Below are 17,880 nucleotides of genomic sequence, written 5' to 3'. Positions count from 1 at the left end.
GTACGAGACAACTCTTGCTCCTGCATTTTCAATCATTTATTATTTGCAGGGCACATGAAAGGCTTATTATACCAACAAATACATGAGATGCATAATGAATCATCTGGGATCTATGGTGAAAAAGGTTTGGATAAAACTCAAAAATAAAATTAGTAATGCAGCAAAAAAGGCAATTATAGTCCATGGGGTACTGAAATGAGTATTGTAAGCTTCAGCCAACCATGTCTTCCACTTAGTTCTGTAATGCTTTTCAATTTGCTGCTTAACAGCAACATATTTCTTGCTGAAGGCCACAACATTATCGAGACACCAGCAGTCAGAATATATTTTAGTTGGCAGATCAGCACCCAATTCATTGAGGAGATTGGCCAAGTCTTCGTCGCTTCCGAGCAAATTTCTAAATACACCACTTAATCTCAGCTCCTTCACATCTTCACCATTGTCAATCAATGAATCCATGAAGGAAATGAACGAGCAACATTCATATTTGCTAAGAACATCTGGACACATCTCATACGCTATCAGGTTTCGAAAAAAATAGTGTGTTATCATAGAAATTAAATATTGGAAGTCTCAATTCCCCACTAAACCACTTAGATTTGAAATGAACCTCATTCCATGCATATGGACTTTTTGCTGAGGAATTCGGTATCATCTGAATCCCTGCTCTTTTTAGATCTCGTACGTTCTTATAAGTAAACCAATTACCAGTTTTTGGGTCTATTTGAAAATTGTTGTCTTCATTATCATCATCTTGCTGGTTTTGGATTGTATTTATCCCCATTTGAATATTGATCTCCCTTTCGGGTGACAGGTATTCTGAGCGATAATAATCAAGTAAATGAATTGGATTAGGATTTTTGACAGAGACACTCATTGTGTCCCTATGTTTGGATTGACCAAAGTCAGCATGATTAGAAAATAAAAATTCCAATTTGGGTCCTTCCTCTTTACTTAGCATCTCAAGTAATCTCCTTGGAAGTTGGTTTTCCAACAAAATTGTATCTCTCTGAATTTGCAATAGTTGGTGAAGCTTAAGATTTAGTGCTTCTGGACACTCGACATCAATATTTTTCATGAAATGAAGCAAAGAGCATCCATTCACAAACAACATCCAAACAAGGTCATTATCATCACACGTCTCTATTTCCAATATTATGTCATCCGCAAACTCTTTCTTCAATTCTTCCAAGTTATCTTCTATTCTTTTAAGCAAAACTATTGTCACTTCATCAGAATCTTGATTTTCATTGTATTTTGCAACAAACTTTGATGTTCACAGAAGTTTATAATGCTCTCCTTCCTTTAGAATTTCACTACCGTGATGGATGGGACCAAATGATATCATGCATCTTTGGTGTACAATACTTTACAAACTTGTCATTACGTCGCAACATAAGAGGTACCCTTTACATCTTGGGAGTTGAAATTATGTTCTTATCAAATCTTTGTTCAACCTTTTTTAGTTGGGCAAGCTTATCTAATTTCCTGCTCATTATTGAAGAGTTGGCTGATCTCCAAAATTTTTGCTAAGATTCCTTGTATATATTCCAGAACTATCTAATACAAATACAAATGTTATATATAAATTAGAGGCACAACATAAAAATCAAATAAAAGGGAAAATACTCACCATTAATCTTACCTTCTCTTTTTTCCTTTCTTTATTCCCATTTTTTTTATATATGAATCACTAAGAATAAATTCTACTATTGATTGTTTTTTACTACGATCTCACTATGTAATTTTATTGTCTTGATATTTTTTCTTTCAAAATTAATTCATGAATTTCTCAAGTTTTACAATCCTGCCTTCAATTTTTTTTAATTCCAAAATCTTTATATCATTTTTTGGTTGTTGTTGAAAATATCTATAAATTGAACCTATATCGAATCATTTTCTACTTAAAACTCACTAATCAAAACATCACACATTTCATCTAAAAATAAAAATTAGACTTATATTTTTCCTTGTTTAAAACTTCAATCTTTCACCTCACAAAATCTTTAAATATCATTATTTTATTTTCTCCTTTTTGAACCATTTTAATAATTTTCTATATCAAATTCATCGTATTATACTTCTTATTATTCGATTCAACATTAAAAAAAATGATGGTCATATGTAAAAGAAAGTGATAGGGGAACTTAACCAAATTCGAGCTAATAATTCCAGAGAAAGGGGGATACAAATTGCAAAAGACAAAAAAGAGTAAAATATACATCAATACATGAAAAAGAAAATAATAAAGTAGCAAATTAATCATAAATCATAATGACGGATAAAATAATAAGTAAAAAAATTTAAGCTCAAATATGTTTTCATCTCTATGATCAATATCATTCTGTCTTTTTTTATTCTCTGTAATTTTTTTTTTAATTTTAGATTCTTACGATTTTCTTATTGTTATCTTTTAGTCTTTATTACTAGCTCTAATTAAATTATTTCTAAAATAAATAAAAAAATATAGAATATTAATTAAGATAACAGATAATATTTTAAATTAAGATAATTAAATTATTTTTGTGCATAATTTAATTAAGTAATATATTTATTGTTTAATATAAGTAAGAAAATTACATGTAATTTTATGAATTGGTTTAGGATTTTGGACAAAGACATTTATTGTTCCATTTCGTTTGTATTTACCAAAGTCAAGATGATTGGAAAATAAATATTCCAATTTGGGTCCTCCCTTTTTGCTTAGCATCTCAAGTAATCTCCTTGGAAGTTGGTTCTCCAACAAAAGTGTATCTCTCCAAATATACATTAGTTGGTCAAACTTGAGGTTTAGGTAATTGTCATCAACATTTTTCATGAAATGAAGTAAAGAACATCCATTCATAAACAATACCCAAGCAAGGTAATTGTCATTATACTTCCCTTCCAATATTACATCATCATCAAACTCCTTTTTCAATTCTTCCATGTTATCTTCTATGGTTTTAAACAAAATTTGACTTGTTTCATCAGAATCTTAATTTTCATTGTATTTTGCCACAAATTTTGATGTCCATAGAAGTTTATAATGCTCTCCTTATTTTAGAATTCACTACCATGATGAATGAGACCAAATGATATCATCTTTGGTGTACAATACTTCACAAACTTGTCATTATGTCGCAAAATAACAGGTAGCCTTTGGATCTTGGAAGTTGAAATTTTGTTGTTATTAAATCTTTGTTCAACCTTTTTCAGTTGGGCAAGTCTTACATCTAATTTCGTGCTCATTATTGAAGAGTTAGCTGGTCGATCTCTAAAATTTTTGCTAGGATTCCTTGTGTTTATTCCAGAACTATCTAATTCAAATACAGAAGTTAAAAATTAGAGGCAAAACATAAAAACAAAATAAAAGAGAAAATACTCACCATGTAATCCTTACCTTCTGTTTTTCCTTTCTTTCATCCCAATTTTTTAATAGGATTGACTTAAAGAATTCCTTATGTTATGGATTTAAATCACTTTCATTTCTTCTCTTTTTTTCACCTTAACGTGACATTTTGTTTCCAAATACGTAATTCTATAAGTTACTAGTCATTTTTTATTTTTATTTTTCATTTTTGAATAGAGGTACCCTAGTTCCTTATATATAATATGTTAATTTATAGGCTAGCTGCAGTCATTGTAAAAAATTAATTGTGATAAGTCTGTTTCAAATCACAAGGTTAAGTCTGTTTTCGCATTATGTTTATTAACGTGCATAAAATTGAGTTTAATTGTGATACACTTCCTATGTAAAAAATTTACGATGTCAATTAAGCAGGAATCATCTTTGGATTACTTTTAAAGTAGTTTTTATAAAAGTAAACAAACTTATCATAAATAATAATCATTAGATAACAATGTTAAAAACATTTTACGTACCTTATCCGTGCAGTTCAATTAAATTCCATAAGATTTCAGTTTTTGATTTTTACATTTATTTTGTACATAATGCTACATTTTGATTGCACGTTTCCTGTATCATAGTTGATCTTCTGATGATTTCTTTTATTTATTTCAGCTTTACGTGAAAAAGTCTATAAGCAGATTGAAGCTGCCATATCAAAATTTCGAGAAATAAAGGACAACATTAATGAAGGTTTAAAATTCTCTGTTACTCTGCAGGTAAGAACTTATCAAATATATGGTTTTAATTTTACTATGAAGGTACCGATCTATTAATTGAATAAATTTTATCATCATTCTAATTTAAATCGTGCCCAATATTATTCAAAAATATGGTTGGCCAGTCTTGTTTAAAATAAATATTTATCGAGCAATACTAATATGTATATTCTTTGTTTAATAGGATGCAATCACAAATGTAAAGCAGCAGAGCACGGACTTTGTGATGACAAGGAACATTCAGTGCAGAGAAATGATTGAAGATGTTCAGAGACAAGTGGCTGGTCTGAGTTTCCAGGATAACAAAAACACAGGTGCTTTTAACAACAACTACCCTTCAGTGGGAAGCCAAAATCAAAGATCCACTACACAAACAGATCCTCGTCCCCAAACACCATATTATCAGCCAGTTGAGCAGCCACCAGTTCCTCCCTATCCCCATCACCCCCCTTCCCCATATGGTGGTCCTGCACATCATGCACCTCCACCTCCATACCATATTCCACCGGCATCAACTGCTCCATACCCACCTCAGGTTCATCAGCAACCACCGGCAAACCATGAGTATGGCCAACCAGCATATCCTGGATGGCGTGGTCCGTACTACAACGCGCAAGCACAGCAACCTGGTTCTGTTCCCCGGCCTCCTTATACCATTCCATCTCCATACCCTCCGCCTCACCAAAGTGGCTATTATAAGCAGCAATAGTGTTCATCCATACATCTTGTAGGATAAAGATCATATTCTTTCTCTTCAATAAATGAGATTCAGCCCTTTATCTTAAAGCATTTGTATAGCGTGAATGAATATTCTGTTTTTTCTTTTTGGCTTGTGTTGGTTTGCATTATCATTGGATTGTGCATATTTAAGCTTATAAAACGTTGTATGTATAGATTGTTTGACTCGTACTTTACGAGGGGGATTCTCCCACCTATAAAGCTCTATTTGAAAAGGAAATATAGAGCACTACTAGAGGAAATATAAAGCTCACGTGATCCATAGTATCATATTTATTATCAGAATTTTCGTTGCCTTCTATGTTCATTTCTCCTTTGAATGGGTCGTGTGAAACTCTTTCAGATTCTGGTACTTTGACGAAAGATATTCTCTTAATTTGAAGTTAATGACATTTATGAAGATGGGTTCAAATTATATTTTTTGTTGCATTAATTTGGCTTGACGCATATAGTCAAGGAAGGAAAATGGTTCTTGTAAACTATTTTAAGGTTTGAAGTTAATGTAGGTGAGGACTATACAACACTTTCACTTCGTATTGTTTTTGTTAACTATTTCAGGAATCAAATTCAATAACGTTTTTGTAACAGATCGATATTTCAACAAATTCAATAACGTCGTAAACCACTTGACTGAATATTACTCACAGATGTTTATGATCCCGTACCAAGCATGGGTTGATTACTAGTTATATTAACACACAATCTGATAGGTCCCGATCCCGATCCTATAAATTGTTATTTGCAGGACACATGAAGACCTTATTATACTAACACACACACGAAAATCTGAACACATTTCATGCGCTATAAGGTTACGAAAAACCAGGGCGTGATATCGTTGAAACAAAATATTGGGAGTCTCAATTCCTCACTAAACCACCTAGAGGCGAAATGAATGTTATTCTATGAATATGGATTTTTGGTTGAGGAATTCGGTATCACTCGAATCCCCGCTCTTTTTAGATCTCATATGTTCTTATTTATACAATTGACAAAAAAATTCATTCTACTGTTGAATTTTTTTTGTGTGTAATTTTTTTAATTTCTTATTTAATTTAATTTTTTTTTATCATAATTATTTATAAATTTTATATTAATATTTTAAATTAAATTATTAATAAATAAAAAAAGATTATGCTATAATATGAATTATTTATATAATTTATATGTTGATGTAAATATATATATATATAATTTAGATATTTTAAAATATCTATTTATAAAAATAGTTTAATCGATCTACATTATATTTTATTATTAATTTTTTTTTGAAAAATTTTCATTTAAATAAAATATTTCACTTTAAATCATTTTTTTTTTCAAAAACTAAATTATTCCATTTAAATTCTCAATTCAAGTATTCTCTTAATTAATTGTTGATTTTATAATTGCAGATTAGTTAGGTTTAACGAGTGTTTTCCTAAAATCGTCAAATTCGTTAACAACTTCGTTGTTGGTTTTATAATTGTAGATTAGGTTTAATGTGTCTTAATAAAGTTCTTCAGATCCGTTAATAGTAACACATACTTTGCTTCTAAAATATTGTTTTTTCATGAAAATTTCCAAATCTGTCAATAACCGCCTTGTTTGATGATTCTATAATAGTTTTTCAAGAAACTATTCTGATACGTCATAGGTTTTTAATTATGCAGTAACGTCAACGGATGACTCTAGTTTGGGCTTGGAAGTGACTGTGAACCAGGGAATTGCTGGGAAAACGAATATTAAACTGGGTTTTGGTGAAACATTTAAAGAACTGAAACTAAAGATACATGAGATGACGGGGAATGTTGTTGATGATCAAGTTATCGTCTTTTATACTACTTTCGTTCGAGTGGTTTCTCGGAAGCAGTCCCACGACGGTCTATTGTTTTTGTCTCTTATTATATATTTAGCATTTCTCTGATTTATGACATATGATTGGGATTTACTATAGACACGCTACCTCCGTTATTTGTGTTTGTGGTATCCGAAGACGGGACTGACAAGATACCCGTTTGGGTCAATCTTTTTGATAAAGTTGAAGAAAAGCCGAAGCTTGAGTTGGAGAAAGATCATAAACAGACATCTTCTTCCCAACAAATCACTCGTGTAGAACCAAATACCAAAGAAGAGAAGTCATGCATGCATGTAAACTTCAACATAAATATTAGTTTCTTACTTGGATGCGTCAGCTCTAGCTACAATTATGTCTTGACAGCAGTGTCTTACTGCAACAATCTCATTCTTTTTCTTCTTTTTATTTTTTAAATAAATGCTTTCAACTTGCAAAACAACATACCAGTCTTTCACATCTTCATTTATTTATTAATTGCTTCATGATTTTTTCTCCCCCGTCAGGAAATTTTCTCAACCTCCAATTAGTAAAAATTCTCATCTATATACGCCTTATGAAAAGTAAAAAAAAAATATCAAATATCAGACAATTTGATTTAATTAAGGGGTAAAGATATTTCTATTAAAGTGGAAACTTAGAGCAATTATTAAAATAAGTATCATATTTATATAATGATATTGATAAATATATTTGATAATGTTGACAAACTTGACAATTTGATTATATTTGTTGAGTTAAAGGGTGAAAATGAAATTAGTCAATTTTGACTCTCTTTCTTGATTATAATTAGTTGTATTTGACTTAGTACATGCGAATGAATTTAAATTGATGCTAATAATTGTATTTAGATTTAATTTAACCTTTTATAATTTTAAATAGGTTCAATTTAATCTATTATTATATGAGAAGTCATGCTAATAAGGTCAACTCAATCTTTTTAATGTTGATTGTTAGAGATTTTAAAAAAATCACTTTAAATCATATTATAATCATAAAAGATTAAATTTTTTAAAGAGTATAATGATCATACAGTCGACGAATTAAATATCATTACTAAAATTTTACTTATTTATTATAAAAATCAATAATTTATCATAAATATTAATTTGTGATTAAATAAATGTGAAATTGCTTTAATCAACTTATTTTATCTATTTTTTAAAAGATAAAAAACTATATTCAATTTAACTTAAAATCTATAACCATTTTTTGGTTTACCATATTTACATGGTCGTTGTTTATTGTCCTAAACCTTTCGTCTGAAATTTACACAGTCCACTTTTTCCAATGGATAACACAAATAGTATCTACAAACGACGAGAACAAAATTATATGGATTCAATCCGCAATTCATCATAAAGGACATGTAAACGCATTATTTTTCTGAAAAATCACTGCTCAGTCCAAACTAAAATGTTATTATTTGCGGGTCACACATGGAGCTCACTAAACTATACATACATAACAAACACACACGGGTACGAGACACAGACGGGTACGAGACAACTCTTGCTCTGCATTTTCAATCATTTATTATTTGCAGGGCACATGAGAAGCTTATTATACAACAAATACATGAGATGCATCATGAATCATCTGGGATCTATGGTGAAAAAGGTTTGGATAAAAGTAAGAATTACAATTAGTAATGCAGCAAAAAAGGCAATTATAGTCCAGGGGGTATTGAAATGAGTATTGTAAGCTTCAGCCAACCATGTCTTCCACTTAGTTGTGTAATGCTTTTGAATTTGCTGCTTAACAGCAACATATTTCTCGCTGAAGGCCACAGCATCATTGCGGCACCAGTCAGAATAATTATTAGTTGGCAGATCATGACCCAATTCATTGAAGAGATTGGCCAAGTCTTCGTCGCTTCCGAGCAAGTTTGAAAATACACCACTTAATCTCAGCTCCTTCACATCTTCACCATTGTCAATCAATGAATCCATGAAGGAAATGAACGAGCAAAATTCATATTTGCTACGAGAATCTGGACACATCTCATAAGCTATCAGGTTTCGAAAAAAATAAAGCGTGTTATCATAGAAATAAAATATTGGAAGTCTCAATTCCCCACTAAACCACTTAGATTTGAAATGAATGTCATTCCATGCATATGGATTGCTTGCTAAGGAATTTGGTATCACTCTAATACCTGCTCTTTTTAGATCTCGTACGTTCTTATAAGTATACCAACTGTTACCATTTGGGTCAATTTGAGAATTGTTGTGTTCATCACCATCATCTTGCTGAGCGTGGATCACCCTTTCGGGTGACAGATATGCTGAGTGATTATAATCGAGTATATGAATTGGTTTAGGATTTTGGACATAGACACGTATTGTGCCCATATGTTTGGATTCACCAAAGTCAGAATGATTGGAAAATAAAAAGTCCAAATTGGGACCTTCCTTTTTGCTTAGCATCTCAAGTAATCTCCTTGGAAGTTGGTTTTCCAACAACATTGTATCTCTCCGAATTTGCAATAGTTGGTGTAGCTTAAGGTTTAATGCTTCTGGACACTGCTCATCAATATTTTCCATGAAATGAAGCAAAGAACATCCATCCACAAACAACATCCAAGCAAGGTCATTGTCATCATACTTCCCTTCTAATATCACGTCATCAGCAAACTCATTCTTCAATTCTTCCATGTTATCTTCTATTCTTTTAAGCAAAACTTGTGTCACTTCACCATAATCTTGATTTTCATTGTATTTTGCAATAAACTTTGATGTCCACAGAAGTTTATAATGCTCTCCTTCCTTTAGAATTTCACAACCGTGATGGATAGGACCAAATGATATCATCTTTGGTGTACAATACTTCACAAACATGTCATTACGTCGCAACATAAAAGGTACCCTTTGGATCTTGGGAGTTGAAATTCTGTTCTTTTCAAATCTTTGTTCTACTATTTTTAGTTGGGCAAGCTTCTCATCTAATTTCTTGCTCATTATTGAAGAGTTAGCTGGTCTCCAAAATTTTTGCTAAGATTCCTTGTGTTTATTCCAAAACTATCTAATACAAATACAAATATTATAAATTAGGGCACAACATAAAAATCAAATAAAAGAGAAAACACTCATCATTAGTCTTACCTTCTCTTTTTCCTTTCTTTATTCCTATTTTTTTTTATATATGAATCACTAAGAATAAATTCTACTATTGATTGTTTTTCACTACGGCCGGTCACTATGTAATTTTATTGTCTTGATAAATTTTCTTTCAAAATTAATTCATGAATTTCTCAATTTTTACAATCCTCCCTTCAAATTTTTTTAATCCCAAAATATTTATATCATTTTTTGGTTGTTGTTGAAAATCTCTATAAATTAAACCTATATTGAATCATTTTCTACTTAAAACTAACTAATCAAAACATCACACATTTCACCTAAAAATAAATATTAGACTTATATTTTTCCTTGTTTAAAACTTCAATCTTTCACCTCACAAAATCTTTGAATATCATTATTTTATTTTCTCCTTTTGAACCATTTTAATAATTTTCTATCTCAAATTCATCGTATTATACTTCTTATTATTCGATTCAACATTAAAAAAATGATGGTCGTATGTAAAAGAAAGTGATAGGGGAACTCAAACCAAAGTCGAACTAATAATTCCAGAGAATGAGGGATAAAAAATGCAAAAGAAAAAAAAGAGTAAAATATACAACAACACATGAAAAAGAAAATAATAAAGTATAGCAAATTAATCATAAATCATAATGACGGATAAAATAATAAGTAAAAAAATTTAATTAAGCTTAAATATGTTTACATCTCTATGATCAATATCATTCTGTCTTTTTTTATTCTGTGTAAATTTTTTTGTTAATTTTAGATTCTTGCAATTTTCTTAGTGCTATCTTTTAGTCTTTATTATTAGCTCTAATTAATTTATTGCTAAAACAAATAAAAAATAGAATATTAATTAAAATAACAGATAATATTTTAAATTAAGATAATTAAATTATTTTTGTGCATAATTTAATTAAGTAATATATTTATTGTTTATTATAAGTAAGGAAAATTACATGTAATTTTATATTTTATTTTATTTTTAATATATTATGAAAAATATATTTTTTAATATTATTCTTACTTTTCAGTTAACCAATTTATTTATATATTTTAAAAATATAATTTAATGAAACGCTCATAATTTTTTTTTGTTCAATATATTACTTTTATGACAAAATTACTACTTGTTACACATAAAAATAAATAAATATATTACAATTAATTAAAATTAATAAATTGATATTAAAAAGTAGAATTAAAAGTTAGGTATTAAAATACATTATAAGTAAATTATAATATATTTTTAAAAAAAATAAAATATTAAAAAATTAACAAAATTAAATGTAAGAATAAAATTAAATACAATAAAAATTAAATTATGATAAAAGGAATAAATTAAATGTAATAAATATGATTATTTGTAATATATTAAAATTAAAATTTAATTGCAAAATTAAATTATATATAATTGTATTATTTTATATAATAATAAATATATTAATTAAATCATGCATGTAAATATAATTTAATTATTTCAATCTAAAATATTATTTATTACCTTTATTATCTTAATTGATATTTTATATTTGGTCTCAATTTTTGTGTGGCAATTTTCTTTCTCCTTTTAGCACAAAACTAACTAGAATTATTAATAAGGATTATAAAGCGTAAGGTTTAGTGCTTCTGGACACTGCATATCCATATTTTCCATGAAATGAAGCAAAGAACATCCATCCACAAATAACAACCAAGCAAGGTCATTGCCATCATACTTCCGTGCTTCCAATATCACGTCATCAGCAAGGTCATTGCCATCATACTTCCGTGCTTCCAATATCACGTCATCAGCAAACTCTTTCTTCAATTCTTCCATGTTATCTTCTATTCTTTTAAGCAAAACTTGTGTCACTTCATCAGAATCTAGATTTTCATTGTATTTTGCAACAAACTCTGATGTCCACAGAAGTTTATAATGCTCTCCTTCCTTTAGAATTTCACTATTGTGATGGATGGGACCAAATGATATCATCTTTGGTGTACAATACTTCACAAACCTGTCATTACCTCGCAACAAAAGAGGTAGCCTTTGAATTTTGGGAGTTGAAATTCTGTTCTTATCAAATCTTTGTTTAGCATTTTTTAGTTGGGCAAGCTTCTCATCTAATTTCTTGCTCATTATTGAAGAGTTGGCTGGTCTCCAAAATTTTTGCTAAAATTCCTTGTGTTTATTCCATAACTATCTAATACAAATACAAATGTTATAAATTAGGGCACAACATAAAAATCAAATAAAAGGAAAAACACTCACCATTATTCTTACCTTCTCTTTTCTCTTTCTTTATTCCTAATTTTTTATATATATATGAATCACTAAGAATAAATTCTACTATTGATTGTTTTTTACTATGGTTACTATGTAATTTTATTGTCTTGATAAATTTTCTTTCAAAATTAATTCATGAATTTCTCAATTTTTACAATCCTCCCTTCAAATTTTTTTAATCCCAAAATCTTTATATCATTTTTTGGTTGTTGTTGAAAATCGCTATAAATTGAACCTATATTGAATCATTTTCTACTTAAAACTCACTAATCAGAACATCACACATTTCACCTAAAAATAAATATTAGACTTATATTTTTCCTTGTTTAAAACTTCAATCTTTCACCTCACAAAATCTTTAAATATCATTATTTTATTTTCTCCTTTTGAACCATTTTAATAATCTTTTTATCTCAAATTCATCGTATTATACTTCTTATTATTCGATTCAACATTAAAAAAATGATGGTCGTATGTAAAAGAAAGTGATAGGGGAACTCAAACCACTAGTGCAAAAATTAGATTTAAAATTGAAGTTTTAAGATCAATTACAAGGTAACCAATTTTAAAAGTGACGCGGTGACAATTTTGTAAATAATATGAACACTTTTAAGATCGGTTAAAATTTAACCGATCTTAAAAGTACTTTTAAGATCAGTTATTTTATGAATGATTTTAAAAGTGTTACTTTTAAAATCGGTTATTTCAGAATTGATTTTGTATGTAGTATACAAAATCGGTTCTTAAATAACTAATTTTAAAAGTATCGTCAGAAACCTTTTAATATTTCCCTCCATTCGCATTCTCTTCTTGTGTCTCTTTTCGTTTTCTTATGCTCTTCTCTTGTCTCTATTTTCGTTGTAGGTTCATTTTGGGTAAATTTCGAATCTGGAACGGTCCGTTCTACAAGGAGAACGACCCTTGCTGCATGTAGAACGACCCGTTCTTCAAGGAGCAGAACGACCCGTACTGCAAGGAGAACGGGCCGTTCTGATGTCTGTTCTTCAAGTAGTCTTTTTAACAATCTGGAATGGCCCGTTCCAGTTTAATTTTTTTTTTCAGGACTAGCACTTTTAAGATCTATTATAAAATAACTGATCTTAAAAACTTTTAAAATCAGTTATAAAATAACCGATCTTAAAAGTTAACTTTTAAAATCGGTTATTTAACCGATTTTAAAAGTTTAACTTTTAAAATCAACTCTTTTAAAATCAGTTACGGAACTGGTTTTAAAAGTCTTTTTTCCACTAGTGAACTAAGTCGAGCTAATAATTCCAGAGAATGAGGGATAAAAATGCAAAAGAAAAAAGAGAGTAAAATATACATCAACACATGAAAAAGAAAATAATAAAGTATAGCAAATTAATCATAAATCATAATGACGGATAAAATAATAAGTAAAAAATTTTAATTAAGCTTAAATATGTTTACATCTCTATGATCAATATCATTCTGTCTTTTTTTATTCTCTTGTTAATTTTAGATTCTTACAATTTTCTTAGTGCTATCTTTTATCTTTATTATTAGCTCTAACAATTTATTTCTAAAATAAATAAAAAATAATTAAATTATTTTTGTGCATAATTTAATTAAGTAATATATTTATTGTTTATTATAAGTAAGAAAAATTACATGTAATTTTATATTTTATTTTAATTTTAATATAATATGAAAAATATATTTTTTAATTTTATTCTTACTTTTCAGTTAACCAATTTATTTATAACATTATATTTTAAAAATATAATTTAATGAAACGCTTATTATTTTTCTTCTTCAATATATTACTTTTATGACAAAATTACTACTTGTTACACATAAAAATAAATAATTATATTACAATTAATTAAAATTAATAAATTCATATTTAAAAGTAGCATTGAAAGTTAGGTATTAAAATACATTATAAGTAAATTATAATATATTTTTTAAAAAATACAATATTAAAAAAATTAACAAAATAAAATGTAAGAATAAAATTAAATAAAATAAAAATTAAATTATGATAAAAGGAATAAATAAATGTAATAAATATGATTATTTGTAATATATTAAAATTAAAAATTAATTGCAAATTAAATTATATATAATTATATTATTTTATATAATAATAAATATATTAATTAGATCATGCATGTAAATGTAATTTAATTATTTCAATCTAAAATATTATTTATTACCTTTATTATCTTAATTGATATTTTATATTTTGTCTCAATTTTTGTGTGGCAATTTTCTTTTTCCTTTTAGCACAAAACTAACTAGAATTATTAATAAGGATTATAAAGCTAACCAAAGAAACGTCAAAGATCTAAAAATGAATAATTATTTCAGAGAAATTAAAATAAGACAAAATAATATTTGCAAGAAATTAAATTTTATTTAAGCAAAAAAAAAAAGATGCATCAATAAAAGGTAATGACATTTCTTATATACAATTTTATTTATGACATTAAATGAACATAATATATAGTTAATTAATAAAATAGAAAAAATACATTGCAGGGCATTTTTTCTAGATATGATATTTACATTTTTGAGAGCTCTTTAGTTTCTAACTCTTTTCTTATTAATGCCGAGAAAAAAAATGGAAATAACTGCGTATTATGCTGCTGAAGCATAAAGGGACTGTGGCAGTCGTCTATATGCATAACAACTACCGATTAATTAGATCACAGTATAAAAAAAACCTTTATAACTTTGTTGGCGTAGGGAAAGTATGTAATTACCAACAATTTTAAGAACAAAACTTTTATAATTTTTTTTTGTCTTTTATTAATTATTATCATAGAAATCATACATTTTTATAAAGAATTAAAATAATAACAAATAATATATCTATCAAGAACAAGAAATTACTTTTATATATAGATATATATATATATATATATATAGATAATATAGTCATAGGCTTACAGCAGTAACGGTAATTTTGAAATATAAACTTTAAAGCAAAACAAACCATGACATGCATGCAAAGGAACACTACACCTCAAAATTAGAATATCCAAGTATGATTAATCATTTAGTAAATTAAAAAGTACGATAGACAGAATCAAAGTGTCGCACCTGAGAAAAACTCTGCAGTGTCCTCTATGGCGGAGATCGGAGTGAGAGTTTGAAAGCTACGCCAAGTACTGTGTTATAAGAGCTTGAAGAGGCCTTGGAAGTGGAGATCAACGTTTACCTTTGCCAACATCAAGATGCGGACAACTGGAAATATTAAACTAGCAACTTGCACATGTCAAAATTAATAAAAATAAAAATATTGAACTTGCAAATTGCAAGACACAGACAAAGATAAATACTAATTAAACTTGCAAGTTGCAATTACATGTAGTGCCCGTTTCTCCATCATAGTATGATATTGTCCGCTTTAGGCTAGGCTCGCACGGTTTTGTTTTAGGACTCCTTCCCAAAAAGTTTCATACCCGCATCAAATCCAGCTGAACCGTTGACTCTGATACCACTTGTAGTGCCCGGTAGTCTACCTGTTTCTCTACCATAGTATGATATTGTTCGCTTTGAGCTAGGCCCGCATGATTTTGTTTTTGGGCTCCTTTCCAAAAGGCCTCATACTATATGAAATGGTGGACACCCTTATAAACTAGCCAATGTTCTTTCATTTTACAGACGTGGGACTTGGGATAAATCCTAACACATACATAGGTAAACCCAAAAATACTATTAAACTTGCACATGGAAGCAACTATCTGCTTTTGATAACATTATCATCTTGACTTGATTTTTCAAAAGTCCATAAACATCCACATATTAAACTTGCAAATCGCAAGACGAGGACAAAGGTAAATATTCAACTTGCAAGTAATAATTACAGTACATGGCCAAATATATAAATATAATCCTCTAATTAATGCGTTTTCCTTTTCTTGCTGTATAAATAGTTATTTTAATTCCACACTTGTTTTTGAAATTTGTTCATTGTATAACATGCGAAAACATTGAGTTGTAACTTGTAATTATAGCTTTATTTAGGTTTCACTGGATGATTTAATTTGATTTTGATGTTTTCTTTATAACCTTAAGCCTTATAAATTCATTTAACTAATCATAGGTATAGCATCATTAATTAAATTAGGTTTTGTTTTCTGATTTGAACAGTCATTGGTTGTTGTCCTTTCACTGTCAATAATAACTTTATCTTTATCTTTATTCTGTTATGTCAAGCTTCTACACATTTACTCGGCTCAAAAGTCGTTTGCTGTAATCAGGCACGTCAATATATTTTTTTTTTAATTATACAATAGAATTTTTATTTTATTTTTAAAAATAAATTAAAATTATCATTTTTTATATGTATTTTTATTTAAATATAAAATGATAAGATTATAATGTTTTGTTATTCTTATTATTAATTTTTTATGCATGATACTCATAAAAGGGGAAAATATATTTTTGATTTTTTAAAATTTTTTCAAAATTTTGTTCTAAATTCTCAATTTATTTTTGTTTCTTAATTTGGAGACATTACTTTTGATCCTTAAAGTTATTCGTATAATATTTTATAAAACTCAATAATATAAAAATAAATTAAATAAAAATATAATATATCTATTTTAGATTTATTATTATTATTATTATTATTATTATTATTATTATTTCTTTAATATAATAAAACATGTTATTTTTTAATTTAAGGTTTAATATATTAAATGTTTAATGTAATAAAAATATAGTATATTTATAACTATTTTTTAGTTGACCAAATTTACATGGTCGTTGTTTATTGTCTTAAACCTATCATCTTAAATTTACACAGTCCACTTTTTCCAACGCATAACACAAATAGTATCTGCAGACGACGAGAACAAAATTATATGGATCAATCAACAATTCATCATAAAGGACATGTAGACGCATTATTTTTCTAAAAAATTACAGCTCACTCCAAACTAAAATGTTATTACTTGCGGGTCACACAAGGAGCTTACTATACTACATACATAACAAACATAGACGGGTATGAGAGAACTCTTGCTCCTGCATTTTCAATCATTTATTATTTGCAGGGTACATGAAAAGCTTATTATACCAACAAATACACGAGATGCTTCATGAATCATCTGGGATCTATGGTGAAAAAGGTTTGGATAAAAGTAAGAATTACAATTAGTAATGCAGCAAAAAAGGCAATTATAGTCCACGGGGTACTAAAATGAGTATTGTAAGCTTCAGCCATGTCTTGCACTTAGTTCTGTAATGAGTATTCCGAGCAAATTTCTAAATACACCACTTAATCTCAACTCCTTCACATCTTCACCATTTTCAATCAATGAATCCATGAAGGAAATGAACGAGCAACATTCATATTTGCTAAGAACATCTGGACACATCTCATACGCTATGAGGTTTCAAAAAAAATAGTGTTATCATAGAAATTAAATATTGGAAGTCTCAATTCCCCACTAAGAGTGTGTTTGATTTAGCGTTTAAATTATGTAAACGTCCGTTCAACTCAAAGCAACAACTTTGTTGCTTCTCAATTCTTGCATCAGAAAGTGAAAAACTATGGTTACGTTTACAAAAACGCATACCCAAACACATACTAAACCACTTAGATTTGAAATGAATCTCATTCCATGTATATGGACTTTTGGCTGAGGAATTCGGTATCATCCGAATCCCTGCTCTTTTTAGATCTCGTACGTTCTTATAAGTAAACCAATTGCCAGTTTTTGGGTCTATTTGAAAATTGTTGTCTTCATTACCATCATCTTGCTGGTTTTGGAGTGTATTTATCCCCATTTGAATATTGATCTCTCTTTCGGGTGACAGGTAATGTGAGCGATAATAATCAAGTAAATGAATTGGATTAGGATTTTGGA

The 17,880-nt window shown here is 28.4% G+C and overlaps 2 protein-coding genes across 3 annotated transcripts; one reads left to right on the top strand and one right to left on the bottom strand.

Moving 5' to 3' along the window:
* The first annotated feature begins 3,049 nt into the window (after nt 1–3,049).
* Nucleotides 3,050–5,130, top strand: LOC145949638 (vacuolar-sorting protein BRO1-like). Its single transcript, XM_083060230.1, has 3 exons — nt 3,050–3,134; nt 4,004–4,107; nt 4,292–5,130. Exons 1-3 carry the CDS (start codon nt 3,065–3,067, stop codon nt 4,814–4,816), a joined length of 699 nt encoding a protein of 232 aa, XP_082916356.1. The 5' UTR covers nt 3,050–3,064; the 3' UTR covers nt 4,817–5,130.
* A 2,880-nt stretch (nt 5,131–8,010) lies between these two features.
* On the bottom strand, nt 8,011–15,284 carry LOC145949637 (UPF0481 protein At3g47200-like). 2 transcript variants are annotated; one of them, XM_083060229.1, is made up of 2 exons: nt 15,104–15,284; nt 8,011–9,699 (listed from the first exon to the last, which is right to left on the bottom strand). In XM_083060229.1, the coding sequence occupies exon 2, from the start codon at nt 9,637–9,639 to the stop codon at nt 8,275–8,277; it is 1,365 nt and encodes a 454-aa protein (XP_082916355.1). In that variant the 5' UTR covers nt 9,640–9,699; nt 15,104–15,284; the 3' UTR covers nt 8,011–8,274. The 2 variants fall into 2 exon arrangements, with proteins under 2 accessions (XP_082916355.1, XP_082916354.1); XM_083060228.1 differs by having other exon boundaries at nt 8,011–9,703; nt 15,104–15,283.
* Nucleotides 15,285–17,880: the final 2,596 nt, after the last annotated feature.

This window comes from Cajanus cajan, chromosome 7 (genome assembly GCF_000230855.2).
Source record: "Cajanus cajan strain Asha chromosome 7, NIPB_CcT2T_4, whole genome shotgun sequence".
In the NCBI taxonomy this organism is placed as follows: domain Eukaryota; kingdom Viridiplantae; phylum Streptophyta; class Magnoliopsida; order Fabales; family Fabaceae; genus Cajanus; species Cajanus cajan.
This window is presented reverse-complemented; position numbering and strand designations above follow the sequence as displayed.